At 33.9% G+C, this 14,992-nt stretch overlaps 2 protein-coding genes across 2 annotated transcripts; both read left to right on the top strand.

The window, feature by feature from the left end:
* Positions 1-112: 112 nt before the first annotated feature.
* Positions 113-1,491, top strand: LOC144552609 (uncharacterized). The gene is made up of 2 exons (XM_078300598.1): positions 113-372; positions 884-1,491. Exons 1-2 carry the CDS (start codon positions 181-183, stop codon positions 1,250-1,252), a joined length of 561 nt encoding a protein of 186 aa, XP_078156724.1. The 5' UTR covers positions 113-180; the 3' UTR covers positions 1,253-1,491.
* Positions 1,492-11,834: 10,343 nt separating this feature from the next.
* On the top strand, positions 11,835-13,105 carry LOC144553616 (protein IRX15-LIKE-like). The gene is made up of 2 exons (XM_078301860.1): positions 11,835-12,409; positions 12,528-13,105. Exons 1-2 carry the CDS (start codon positions 11,867-11,869, stop codon positions 12,972-12,974), a joined length of 990 nt encoding a protein of 329 aa, XP_078157986.1. The 5' UTR covers positions 11,835-11,866; the 3' UTR covers positions 12,975-13,105.
* Positions 13,106-14,992: the final 1,887 nt, after the last annotated feature.

The following is a 14,992-nucleotide window of genomic DNA, read 5'->3' as shown; positions in this document are numbered from 1 at the left end:
GAATGAGTCACCGATATTTGGGACCCACATCCACATGAACCTGTTGATCTCGATCTCGATCGATTGGATCATAAATGCCACAGAGAATATAAAAAAAAAGTGTGGAGTGGAGAAAAAGAAAAGAAAAGAAAAGAAAAGAAAACTACTGGAGAGACCAACGCCCGAGCAAGATTACAAGAAATGGAGATGCAAAGAGACACCATCAAAGAGAGAGAGAAAGAGAGAGAGGCGATGGAGACAAGGTCGGATGTGGAGATGAATTCAGCGGAGGCCGCCGCCGGAACCAGCCGCAAAATGGAGAATGCGTGGGGCCTTCTCTCTAGGGCTCGCCAACTCATCGCCGAGGGAAACCCCACTCTCGCTCTTCAAACTGTAATCAATTTTCTCTTTTAATCTATTCTACCACTGCACTTTCTAAGATTTCTCTTTTATTCTATTCTACCGCCGGAACAAACCACTTTCTACTTGTACTTGTCCCTTTAACTCACCAAATCCATCCAAAAAATTATCGTTTCTTCGGATCTTTTCACCATTCTAACAAAACAAGACAACTGCAATAATAGTAGGCACAACGCCTATTATTTTCTTTTCTTTGCCGGCTTATTTTACTGGTATAACACCATTTTCTGCTACCATTGTTAACTAAATGAGACTACTTTCTTGTAAACAAATACTCAAGTATTTCATACTACCTTACTAAGCTAAGTATGGTTGCAATTTGCTACTATTTTTCTTAGGCTGCTTTATGGTTTATCATGTTTGGTTTTACAGTGCTTATACTAATGTTTTTTGAGAGAAAAGATGTACCGAATTTTTGTTTTTTATTTTATTTTTTATTTTGGTCTTATCAATCATAAAATTCATATTCCTTTTTCCCTTTTAGGTTTTATCAGCTATCAGATCAGAAGGGGGCGAAAATGCTGTCCTGCGTGCCATGAGCCGGGCCCGTGAGCTATATAGACAGAGGGCCCAGTCTGAAGCTGACATGGGTGACCTGACGGCACTGCTGGCTCAGTGTGCGATTGAGGAGGCATCAGGATCAAGCCCCACAGCGGTGTCAAATCCTTTCTGTGGCCCTGGACGGGATCCATCTGAGCTTCTGACGACTCCTGATGCCATTTTAGCTGAATCTGGTAGGAGGCAAGTGATCTTGGATGCATTTGCTGATGGGAGCAGTTTTATTTGTTTGAATTGCGGAGGTCTTATCAGCAGCTCTCGTAAGGATGAGCACCTGCAAAATTGGTGCAAGTAGTAAGTACCACACAGTACACTTGTGGTTTTTTTGTGTGATCTTGTGTTGTGTTGTGCCGCACCGCAAGGGTATCTAGTATCTACTATCTACCAACCAAGTGTCTGTGTTTGTTTCTGGGATTTATCCTTAAAACTCTAAAATTGTGGTGTACTGTTGCACTAGGCTTATCAAAATACTGCTATTGTGTTGTGCTGTCTATCGGACCGGTATTCTTTATGCATTTTCTGATATGACTTGGATATTTTGGTCCTTATTATTGAAAATTATTCAAGTCGGTACATTACACATATTAGATTAACAGAAAAGATGGGCCTCACCCATAATGCTAACATGTACAAGTTTATAACGACAGGCCTTTTACCAAATGGAGGTCCAGAAAAATCCAAATAGACACCCACTGACTAATCGTTGCAATTGGGGGCCCCATTTAATAAATAAGAGTTTCTTTTTCTCTAGGTCTAGGAAGAACCCAAAATATATATTTTCATAGACTCACTCTTTTACTAATTAATAATAACTAATAAGAGATGGTTCATGGTTATAAATTATGGAAATAAATCTGTTACGATACTAAGGTGATTGAAGAGTTCTAAAGTTCCAAATTCGACTCGTGACTCATAGTACATAGTTTATCAAATTAAAAATTACCAAACCAAAGTCTAACAAAATTAAATAGCACATAGTTTATCAAAATAGTACACAATTTAAAACTTCATATAATGAAATAGTGGTAAATACATAATTAAATAGTACAAAGTATAAATAAAAAGTTACATAGTTTATCAAGTCAATGAGTCAACCGAGTTGATTCTGAACTGAATTGAAAGCCATTTGAATTCAACTCGTGAAACAATCGAGTCAATAAACTCGAGTCAGTTTCAACTCGAGTTATTAGCGAGTTGAATCCGAATTGATTCTGAACTAGTTATGAGTCATGAGTTTTTTTGTGCACTCCTAGTTTGTGCTATGGACCAGCACAATGTAAAACAAAAGATACTCGTAGATATACGCGAAAAGGAAAGATAAACAAAATGGATTTAACACCGATCGAATTGATCGTTGTTATGACAAGAGATGTCTTTCTTTCTACAAAAGATACTTGGTCATTTTAAAATTTATTTTATTCAAAGTAACATATACAATTTCACTAAAATAAAATGATCATAATTCAAAGAAGAACAAAAGATACACCTTTCTATAAATATTATATTTAATCATATATAAAATAACACCTAAGTGTATACATCAAAAGATCAAAAAGTAAAATAACTTGAGATGCACATGGTTTTAATTTGCCTAAACAGCTAGCATTTATTTATATAAAGGATCATGTATTGACAGTATTAGAACTATAAATCTTTAATAGTATCTTATATAGCACGGACACAAATTAACACAATGTCATACTCATACATGACATGGCATGACATGGCACAATACGATGCGTACACAATATGATATTTCATGGGGCCATGAGTGTTAATGTTGTATCAGACATGAAATGGTAGCTAGCTAGGTAGTATCTATCGTCGTCTTTCATTTCATTTTTCTTCTTTTATAATTTTTTGTTGTTGCAAAAAACTGTGGACACATTTTTTGAAGAAGACCAATTACAATAGTACGTAGTTTGGATATATTTAAAAGCTGAAGTTAATTAATCAAATTTTTTGGCATGAATAAGTGCTACCTCCAATTATATATCCATATCTTCAAGGAAAAAAAGAAGAAAAACAATGAAGCAAGCAATACCCAAAATAGAGTGGAGTAGGTCTTCCGATCCACTTTAAAATTAGTGTGTACGGAAATTGAAATAGTCACGCATGGATATTAAAGCGGAGTGTGAGTGCACAGATTATAAAGTATAACAAACGGTCTTGGAGCTCATCAAACCTAAAGTAGGTTAATGCGCACCAGACCTACTCCGCTCTATATCCAGAAACTCATCTGACTTCTATGGGGATAACTTTTTATTTTCAAAATACTGGGAGGACCTCATTGCAAAAGATTCAATTGCATAATGCTTTTTGTTTAATGTTGACTACAGGTTTTTAGTCACCAAAAGAGAGTGCAGTGATGACAGGCACCTTCTATCCAATTCTATGCTTTGTCAAGGTATGACTTAAATTCTAAGTGTTGATTGATGCCCCCTTCAAATCTAATCATTTTTTAATTTATTATGAGCTCTGTGTGTGTTATTTAATTTGGTGATGATGGAAAACTCCCACCCAATGTCCTAGCTACCACATTCGTTTCTTGTCAACCTCACCAACAAAAGTGTAAGAGCAAATTATCATCTTTTGAAGCATAAATTAATGTTGACATTTTTAAACTTAAAAATTACCCCATGTGGTATTTTGTCAAAAGGATCTAACTAGAAACCAAACATTAATTTTTTTTTTCCTTTTTACTTGACGCATGCTAATTAACTTGTCAATTTGTTTAATTAATGACGATTATCATCCCTTTTTACCTAAAGTTTGGTGAATATATATAATGTTCATCAATTAATGATGACTGATCTAGCTAAGGCAATTAATAATTATAGAGTAGAAAAACATGCATGTACTATATTACAGTAGAGGTAGTGACATCTAATTATGAAAGTGTACGTACTATATATATTTAATTGGTAAAAAATTCAAATTCAAACTCTTTCTCAGGTGCCACTTTTATGGGCGGCAACGAGCTGTTAAAGAGCGAGCTAGATCACACTCGTACTCGACTTGTTAGTATATTAAACTAAGCGAGCGAGTTTGGATTTTAGGTCCCGAGCTAAAACTATTGCTCAAGACCAAGATTCTAAATAGCGATTATAGCGGCCTAGTGCGGAGACTAAAAAAAAAGCTATTGCGAATAACATAACTATAGCGGAAGACGGAAGCTATCATACATAGCGTTTTTTTTCCTTTTCAAATTTTATATTCTATATTTCTACTAATTATCAACATAATCAATATTGGACAATTGAGGTAATAACTAAATGACAACTAATTTAAGTCTATATTTTTTATCAATTACGCAAATAAGAAGAAAAAAAAGATCTAAAAAGTAACATTATTTAATAGTTCATACTTCATAGTATTACATATTATAATAGACGAAGATCAATTAATTTTATAAGGTATACAAAGTCAGTATACATATTTAAACATTTTATATATTATAATAATAACCAAAATCAGCTTTCAATTGAAACGAACGATAATAATTTTACAAATGAATATTATACGAAGAGCAATCAAAAGAAAGAATTAATATTTGAATATTTCGATATAGAATGAGAGAATAAATCACAAATAAAAACAGAAGCACATAGTTTGGTTTAGCATATTTATTGTTGAAGATCATGTAGCATTAGAAATAAGAATAGAAGTACAGAAGCCCATATAAATTGCAAAAAAAAATGCCCATGTAACATAGCGGTAATAGCAGTCGTAACTGAGTTAGCAGACTTTTATCTCATAGCTTAGCGTTTATGATCCGAAAAAACTATAGCGCCGCTATAGCTAGCTATTTAGAACACTGCTCAAGACCGACTCGTGGCTTGTCTGAGCGAGCCGAGCTATCTCATTACTAGCTTGGCAAATTTATAAATTTGTATATTTTCTTTCCTGCTATATCTTAAATTTTTATAACACATCTTATCAATTGTGGCTAAAACAAAATAATATTTATATCACTAATTACTGAATAATACTCTTAATTCAATTGTAATTAAGCAAATCAACTACTATAAATTAACTTTACAGCTAAATTCATACATACAAATATATTAAAATCCTATATTCATACAAACATATTCACAAATAAATTCATGCATACCGAATCAAACAAATTCATACAAATTAACTTAATTGCTTGTAATTAATTTACACATATCCCATACAAAATTACCAATAAACTTAAACACAGTCCAAATTGCAATTGTCATAATATTGGCTATAACATCCATAGACCATAATATTCCCAATCTGAAGTAAACGGATCCAATTAAACTATTAAACTATGTATATTAAATAGCTCGTTAACGACCGAGCTAGCTCGTGGCGAGCCAGGCCAAACTCAAACTCATTATTTCCAACTCAAGTATGTAGCGAGCGAGCTAATTTTAACTCGATCCACTAATGAACGAGCTGTTACCAATCGAATCACGGGCGAATACCAAGCGGGCCACGGGCCACGAGCTTTTTTGCCCGTCCTAGCCAGTTCTAATGTATTTCAAACAAGAGTTATTAAGTTATAATATACCAATCAGCAGTAATCTGCAATTATTCTTTGAAGAATCAAGTATAGCCTTTTTTTAGTACATAGGGATCGATAGGATGCTTTATTTTATGTTTAGTTCCCTTTCTAGCTACTTTGTAGCCAGCCATCATTTTCCAATTTCTTTGCTACACCTATTTTACTTTTAGGTCAACATTCACTTCATGACTCTAACCTAACCTAACCTGTTAGCTAGTAGTTTTTGCATCTTTAAGCAAATTCTTTGTCTTCTGTTACTCAATCCGCTTTTTAAGTTTCTAAATAAATAAGAACAAAAATTAACTATGCTTTCTTAAGTTTTTTGATGATGAAATATTGAATATATATATATATATATATATATATATATAGGTATAAAGCCTGAGTGTTGAAATGATCGAACATTAATTAATTACACATATATTACTCTGCTTTAAAATGCTTCAAAGTGGGAAATGGAGAAATTAAAGGATGTTGAGTTCATGAGTTGAGTGTAAGTGTTGCTGTTGAAGTTGAAGTTCAACACACAATTAATTTAAGTAGATCTATGTATGTATCTATCTATGTGTAGGGGTGTGGCCCAACCAGGAATATAATTAAGTCAACTTTGAGATTTGAGACTGGCTGCTGGAACTGGATTCGGTGGCAATCCCATTTCCATTCTCATTCTCATTCTCATTCTCATTCTCAATTTCTAATAAACCAAAATAAATAAGAGGAGGGATCCACTTACAACAACTTGAAAGTTACAACATCTTACAACATCGTTTTTTTTCATTTTCAAAGTCCAAATCGTCGATCCAAATCGTTAGATATTCAATCTATATTAAAACGTGGTTGCAGACCAAATTTTATATTTTTTGGAATTTTTTTGCTATTTATTAAGATGGGTACAAAATCGCTGTTTTTTAATGGTGCAGAATTTTAATAAATACAGCGATTTTGTACCCATCTTAATAAATAGCAAAAAAATTCCAAAAAATGTAAAATTTGGTCTGCAACCACGTTTTAATATAGATTGAATATCTAACTGTTTGGATCGACGATTTGGACTTTGAAAATGAAAAAAAATGATGTTGTAAGATGTTGTAACTTTCAAGTTGTTGTAAGTGGATCCCTCCTCGATAAATAAATAAGCGCAATTATCGGAGATCTTCAAAATCCCTCCTGAGAAGTCACTATCCCATTTCCCACCATGCATCCACCATTTACACCTCTTTAATTTAATTTAATTACCTCCCCTTTCCTTCCTCTACTCTCCTCTCCTCTCCTCTCCTTTCCATCCAAACAGGGTGTTGTCACAAAATTTATAAGCTTTTTTTTGTGTAGTTCTTCATCTTAAAATAAAATAAAAAGTCTGGTATATTATATTTTCAAGTTATAAAACTTTTGAAATTCTTTCCTTCTCATTTTTAAACGAACATTATTTAAAGGAGTGCTAACAATATTCCAAAGCAAAATTTTCATTTTTTTTATTCCGACTATTCTACTACTTGTATAAATAACTAGGCTACTAAACATAAATATTTAAAATATCCAGTATTTTTAACTTGCAATTTGCATATATAGTAATGTGATAACACTATAAGAGTAATAAGTTTCATTTTATTGTTCTATATGAAATTTTTGGTGTTAAGAAAAATCTTTTAGATGTTCATATTTGCACAATCTCATGTGGATAATTGAAATTCTAGTTCTCATTATTATAAATTGAGTGTTAAGATTCCAAACTGTACGTGTGACAAGACTGAATTTGTAAAGTGCCTATACTTGCCGATTTTTTTAAAAATACCCACTAAAAAAAATATTGTATTAAAAATAACCAAGTTTCAGCAAAATTTTTAAAAATACCCAAACCGCGGATTTTTTCCGCGCTCCGGAATTTTTATTCCGGGCTGCGGAAAAAATTCGCGCCCCGAAAAAAAAAATTAATTTTTTTTTCCGAGCGCGGATATTTTCCGCGGCCCGGATTTTTTTTTTTTTTTTTTTTAGAGTTTGGAGTTAGTAAAATAATGTTTTTTGGGAATTTTTTTTCCAACTTTGCATCCCTGATTAACATATCAAAACGCCTTCAAAAAGCATGAAAATTTACCGACATGCATTCTTGACTTCATAGAATAAGACTGTGAAGTTTCATACAAAATCTCAAAACAGATCATGAGATATCAGCTCTCAAAAATTGCCCGAACTGCTGAAGGAGTGGTTCTGAGCCCAACTTTGCACCTCTGGTTAACATATCAAAGCACCTTCAAAATATATGAAAATTTACCGACTTACATTTTTAACTTCATAGAACAAGACTGTGAAATTTCATATAAAATATCAAAAGAGATCGTCAGATATCGGCTCTCAAAAATTGTCCGAACTGCTGAAGGAGTGCTTCTTAGCCCAACTTTGCACCTCTGGTTAACATATCAAAGCACCTTCAAAAATCATAAAAATTTACCGACATGTATTCTTGATTTCATAGAACAATATTGTGAAGTTTCATACAAAATCTCAAAACAGACCGTGAGATATCGGCTCTCAAAAATTGCCCGAATTGCTGAAGAAGTGATTCATGATTGAAGGTGTTTTGATATGTTAATCAGAGATGCAAATTTGGGTTTAGAAGCACTCCTTCAGAGAGAGTTCAGTTTTTTTATGTTTGAGTTTTGATTTGTTATGTTCAGTTTTATTATCTTTTTAGTATATGTTTTATTATCTTTTAGTTTTCAGTTTTGTTATGTTTCATTATCTTATGGTTTATTTTGAGATTTTGTATGAAATTTCACAGTCTTGTTCTATGAAATCAAGAATACATGTCGGTAAATTTTCATGATTTTTGAAGGTGCTTTGATATGTTAACCATAGGTGCAAAGTTGGGCTCAGAATCACTCCTTCAGCAGTTCGGGCAATTTTTGAGAGCTGATATCTCACGATCTGTTTTGAGATTTTGTATGAAACTTCACAGTCTTATTCTATGAAGTCAATAATGCATGTCGGTAAATTTTCATGCTTTTTGAAGGTGTTTTGATATATTAATCGGAGGTGCAAAGTTGGACAAAAAATTCCCAAAAAAACATTATTTTACTAACTCCAAACTCTAAGAAAATATCTGCGCTCGGAAATTTTTTTTTTTTTTTTTTTTCGGGGCGCGAATTTTTTCCGCGGCCCGGAATAAAAATTTCGGAGCGCGGAAAAAATCCGCAGTTTGGGTATTTTTAAAAATTTTGCTGAAACCTGGTTATTTTTAATAAAATATTTCTTTTAGTGGGTATTTTTAAAAAAATCGGCTATACTTGCATTATCTTGTGTTTAAAATTTTAGGTGTTTATAAAAATAAATTAAATGTTTAATACATTTACACACTCGGGCCTATTCGGCTGTTAGGCGGGAACGGGAATGAGCTTGGGTTTGGATTCAATTTGAATGGCCTATGAGGATTTTAACAGCAAAAAATGACTCAATGCAGCGATCAGGTGAGAGAATTTGTTTACTTGAACTATTATGTCCCTGCATTAAAAAAAAAACTAATATAACACTAGAAGTGAGTCTTGCTTAGCTTCGTTAGCTATTGTCGAAAGGAGTGTAACAAAATTGTTCATAAAATTGCATAGGGAAAAAGATAATCAACTATTAAGATTAACATCTAACTATATATAAAGTTATATCGATAGTAGACACACATAACAAAAATTGTACAACTACAACTATTACATCAGTTAACAAAGACTATACAACTACAACTATGACATTCATTGCCATTACGCTGTAAATATTGGCCTACCAATTCTGTTTGGGAAAGGGATAAATGCTATGTGATGGCATGTTATCCCTGTGTTGAGCTATTGTCAAACAGAAAGTTTTTAGGACATTAGTTCCTAAATAGTACTAAGTGTTCTCTTTATTGAGACACCAAACAAAATGCTTATGGAAGAAATAGGTTTATACCACCCACCAGAGATGCAACAGTAACATAGGCTGTTCAAGGCTAATTAAGCAGCTACTCTAGGGATACTAGCAACTATTCCAAAAAATATATACGTTTGCACAAGGAAAATTAGTTCCACAGAGGTATGCTTAATTTATTTTTTGTTAGATTTTTTAAGTATATGGACTGTTATAATTAATTTGTAACAAAACAGATTCAAACTTGATTATTTTTTTTAGTTTTCTAAATTTTAAGTTTCAACGGAAAACTACATGAATAAAATAATATTTCATATAACTAAATTGAAACACTAAATAATACATTTATTATGTATTGTAGTGAAGCCTTTTTCTCTTTACAAAGTGATTGAAATTCCAACCAACTTTGATTAATTGAAGAATAAACTACATTGTTCCAAATGGATAGAAAAATACCATATTTCTATTTGGAATCAAAGTGTTTTTGACAATTCGTCATTAAGTTCTTTTCTATATGCCACACACAAAGAAAATGGGTAATAGCCGGAAAGACCACATTTACTGCATTTGTAAATGCTTGCTACCTATCTGACATTATAACCGAAAGTTGAATCTCTTTTGGAATAACCTTTTTAAACATGATTAGTGCCCATATGAAATCTTCTTCTCTTTCATTCTTTAAAAATGCACATCCGGCATAAAATGAGGTGTTAAAGCATGAGACCACAACGATATCAAAAAGTGGCATTATACTTATTTGTTTTGTAGGCACAATCCATAATGAAAATACTCGGAAAATTCTTAACCAAAGTGATTGACATAGGATATATAAAGAAAAGATGTGTAAGATTATCACCTTCATCATGTAATCATACTCAAACCCATCTCCTCCTAGTTCTTCCAATAAAGCTTGAATCATTGTTCAATCTTCTAACTTTTCTTTATGAATCTTCGCCTTCACATTATACACTGTTTTAGAGACAGCTTTAAGCTCGGGTTTCTTTTGGCGTAAAGAAAAGAGGATTTGTCTAGGCGGTATCCAGATAGAGTCATGTGATCAGCTTTCTCGATATCTTCTTGTGATAGTTGTCAAAGAGAAGGATGGCTACAGATATTGGTATATGCTTCATGGTTGTGTGATAAGTTACGTATTTCAATTATCCAAATTCCTTCATCCGTCTTTTTACCCTTAATTTTAAAAGGACAATTGATCCGTCGTGTCCCTGTTGTCTTTTCTCTTTCATCTAAAGGCACACCCCGTACATCACGATATTGACCACCTCTATCACATTGTAAAACCACATATTCTCTGACTTTGAACCACAAATAGATAATGCGTATCCTTTAGCCAAGCAAAATGCTCTAACACCAATAAGTAGATCTTCGCGAGTTTCGTACTTGAAACCGAGTAATTCAAGTTTTTTGGTCTCTTGTTCAAATAAAATTGCCGACTCGTCAATATTCATCTATTAAACAAAAAATGAAATTAGTTAGGGGTGTCAATGGCACCCTTTTACCCGTTTACCCGTTTACCCGACCCGTATCGTATTCGAAAACACGGGTAATGGTAAAAAAAATTTCCGTTAGCTAATTGGGTACGGGTAAGGGTAATGATTTTTTCCGTTATCTTACATGTTTTTGTATAAAATAATTTTTAAAAATAAAATTATATATATAGAGAGATATATTTGTATGAAGATCATACATGACACAATAATTTTTTTTGTATTTTATTAAATTTTCATAATACAAATTAGTTGTATTCATATTTTTTTTCTTTTTTTGAAAAATATTTTATCGAAATCACAAATCGAAATGTCAATGGTACTTTTTTATTCGTTTACCTGACCCGTACCGTATTTGAAAAGACGGGTAAGAATAAAAAAAAATTTCGTTATCATAACGGGTACGGATATGAAAATATCTCCACCCGACCCGTATCGTACCCGTTGACACCCTAAAATTAGTTACTTTTTTTTAAAAAAAGTAAGGACCTGCTTAAAAAATATTTATTGTAAACATAAAATTATCGTCCACATCTAATGAGAGAAAAAATGAAATTAGTTAAATATTTTAAATTAGTTTGGTTTTGATTTGAGAATTTCTGAACAAAGAAGAGAGAAATAGAGAGAAATAGCGCACTCAAAGCATGAATTTTGTTTTTTCTAACAAAAATAATGTTTGATTTCGTAACAATAAAAAGGGAAATACAATATTATGGATTGCATATGTATATCTTTGAATTTATTTGAATAAAATACTTCCATTAAGAAGTGATGCTCCATTAATGCTTATGGTCTTCTAATATGCTATAACAAAAATCTATACATAAAAGTTTGCCAACGACCCGCTACAGAAAATGGTATAATAAAATGTTCACATAAAAAAAAGTAAAATCTACTTGGTCCTTTTACTATCTCTCCACCGCTCACACCCTCTCTCTCTCTCTCTCGGAAAGAATCAGAGTGAGAGATTAAGAAAATGAAAGGCCTGAACAACACAAGATTCATCCTCCTCCATCCCTCATCTCTCCCAACAACCACAACCGCAACCGCAACCACAACGAAGCCCTCCACCAACGCCTCCTCTCCTCCCTTCATCTCCTCCCACCACCGCCTCTGGATCCTCCTCTTCCTCTCTCTCTTCACTATCGCCTCCCTCCTCACCCTCCTCTCCTCCGCCTCCACCGGCCATTCCCCGCCGTCTCATTCTTTCTCCCCTGGTCTTGTTGCTGAGTCCACTCGTCTCCCCTCACACATTTTTGACACTATTCTACATTATGCTTCTTTGGTGAATTCCACTAGTCACATGCCCCACCCTGATATGCTTGCCATTGCGGCGGTGTTGAGGCGCCGCGCACCGTGTAACATGTTAGTATTTGGTCTTGGGGCTGAGAGCCCGTTGTGGCGGGCACTTAATCATGGGGGGCGCACCGTTTTTCTTGATGAAAATTCATATTATGCTGAGTATATGGAAGGACAGCATCCCGGCATCGAGGCTTATGATGTTTCCTACACTACTAAGGTAAGGTTAATTTAATTCAATTCAATTCAATTCAATTCCATTCAATTCTCCAAATTACTTTAATTAAACACCTTCTTCTGTATTTTATGGTTCAAGCATAATAATTAAAATTGTGCAGGTTGGCGAATTCCGCGACCTGATAGCTTCTGCCAGAGAATCAAGAAATTCCGATTGTCGTCCTGTGCAGAACCTCCTCTTCTCTGAATGTCGATTGGCACTCAATGACCTACCGAACCAGCTATACGACATCAACTGGGATGTTATACTGATTGACGGGCCCAGGGGATACTCAGCTAAATCCCCTGGCCGAATGGCGGCAATCTTTACTGCTGCTGTCTTGGCCCGCTCCACTAAGAGAGACAGTGTCACTGATGTTTTTGTGCACGACTACGACAGAGAGGTCGAGCGGGTGTGTAGCGAGGAATTTTTGTGCCTGGAGAATTTCAGGGAAGAGACCGGTACGCCTTATCTCGCACACTATGTAATCAAAGGGGGGAATGCCGCACGCCGGGACATGTTTTGCACCGATGTTAAAACGTTGGAGGAGATGGAGGTGGAAGAATAATAGATTGTTTAGTTTGTATATCACACTGGACTGGTAAAACTTGAAAGAAGAAGAAAAAAAAAAAAAAAAATGTTCTACTTTTTGGAAAATAGAGTGAACATAGTAATTAATAAAATTTCAGTTCTCTGTTTCTTTCTTCTTTTACATTTGTTTTTCTTTTCTTTGAATTGTTGGAGTTGTGTTCCTGTTGGCTAATTAACTGTTTTTTCTTTTCTTTTTTCCTGGTCGAAAAAAAGTTATGAATATTGTATTTGAAGTAATTTACAAAAAAGGGGCTGCATCTTTATTTACACTTTCTTTTTTGAGGACATTTTAATGAACGTAGAAATTAAAATGGTATTTGTAAATGCAGTTTGTTTACGCCAATTATTAAATAAATCCAAAGGACAGTAACAGTAATAGTAGTTAAGTTAAGGTTGACTTGGGGCAGTAAAGCTAAAGTAGTCGTTGTTGGCTCGTTGCTTGTCGCATAAAATTAGTTTAATGCACTGAACCGCAAGACAGTGAGTGATCAATAAAAATAAAAATAAAAATATTGTAGCTTACAATTTGCTGACATATCTCTCGTAAGTCCGTACACACATGTCCAGTCCATCTAATAATTAAAGTTCAATGTAACTTATTTTACTGAAATCTTTTTAAATTATTAAGTTAAGCACGTCACGATTTTATTTTTATTTTTACCAAAATAAATAACTTTTTATGAGCCCTTAATTATATGCCAAGTGCTGTTATTCATTTCATGAAAGCAACCTAATTTTGATGTGATATCCGGCTCACCTAAAACTAAAAGGCGCACGCATGGAATTGAAGCAGATCATATCATTCTTATGTGCTTATGTGCGTGGTGTACATGTTATGTTATGTATGTGTATTAAAAATTTACTTATAGAAATAATTAAAAATCAAAATGAATAAAATAATTCCTCTAAGAAAATATGGATATGGTAATAAAAAAATGGAAATACCAAATCCACATCATGTATCTACTTTGCGAGGAGATAGGGTGAGCGTTTATAGCATTTCGATATGAATAATTAGCAGCGTATCTGCTTTGAAAGGCGAGATGCACTGCATTAATTAATTAATTAATTATTATATGCAGTTAAAGTTAAAGTTAGAGGAGTGCACTGCTACCTCCTCGTTCCTCCTCCTCCATCCTCCATCCTCCATCCTCCTTCAGTTCCTTTTTTGGCACAAGTATTTTTCCAATTTTTAATTTAACCGCTGCCTAATTTTCATCAGTCCTTTCTTTGACTCAATTTATTTTGAATCTTCATATCTATACTATTAAAACATGTTAGTTAACAAACATTTAAGCAAATCATAAAAAGAGTTGATCGGTGTTTCAAGAACTGGGCCTTGGGCCTGATCGGGTTTTACTCTTTTTTTCGGATGGCTGCACTGGAGACACCCCTTCCATCCTTACTGGCGGAACTCCAAAACACAATCTCCCGTCTCTCTTCATTTCTCTCTTCTCATCCCGCCTCTCAGGTGCTTCATCCCTCGTCTCCTATTCTCTCTGATCCGATTAGAGATAGGCCATCTCCTCTCCCTTCAGTGCCTCCCGTAGATAAGTTTTCTAATTGGCGACCTATTAATATTTTAGGAGTAGATGCATGACTGATTATGGGTGATTTTAATATGATTCGAATAAGGAATGAGAGAACTGGACCAACTTTTAATCATGTTTTGAGTAGTCGTTTTAATGGATTCATTAGAGCCAACCAATTAATGGAACTCTCTTTAGTAGATAGAAAATTTACATGGGCTAGATCGTTAAATTCAACTTCTCAGGCCTTACTAGATAGGGTATTTTGTACTACCTCGTGGAATGCTCATTTTAGTTTATCCAAACTTTATTCGTTACCTAGAGCATATTCTGATCATAATCCCATTATTTTAGATACCCAGGCAGTAATTTTTCCATCTTCCAAAATTATTCGATTTGACAAATCTTGGTTAGAATATGACGGTTTCTTTGATTTAGTTGCATCTTGGTTGCAAGAGTGTCCTTT

Source organism: Carex rostrata, chromosome 4 (assembly GCF_964058835.1).
Source record: "Carex rostrata chromosome 4, lpCarRost1.2, whole genome shotgun sequence".
Taxonomy (NCBI): domain Eukaryota; kingdom Viridiplantae; phylum Streptophyta; class Magnoliopsida; order Poales; family Cyperaceae; genus Carex; species Carex rostrata.
This window is presented reverse-complemented; position numbering and strand designations above follow the sequence as displayed.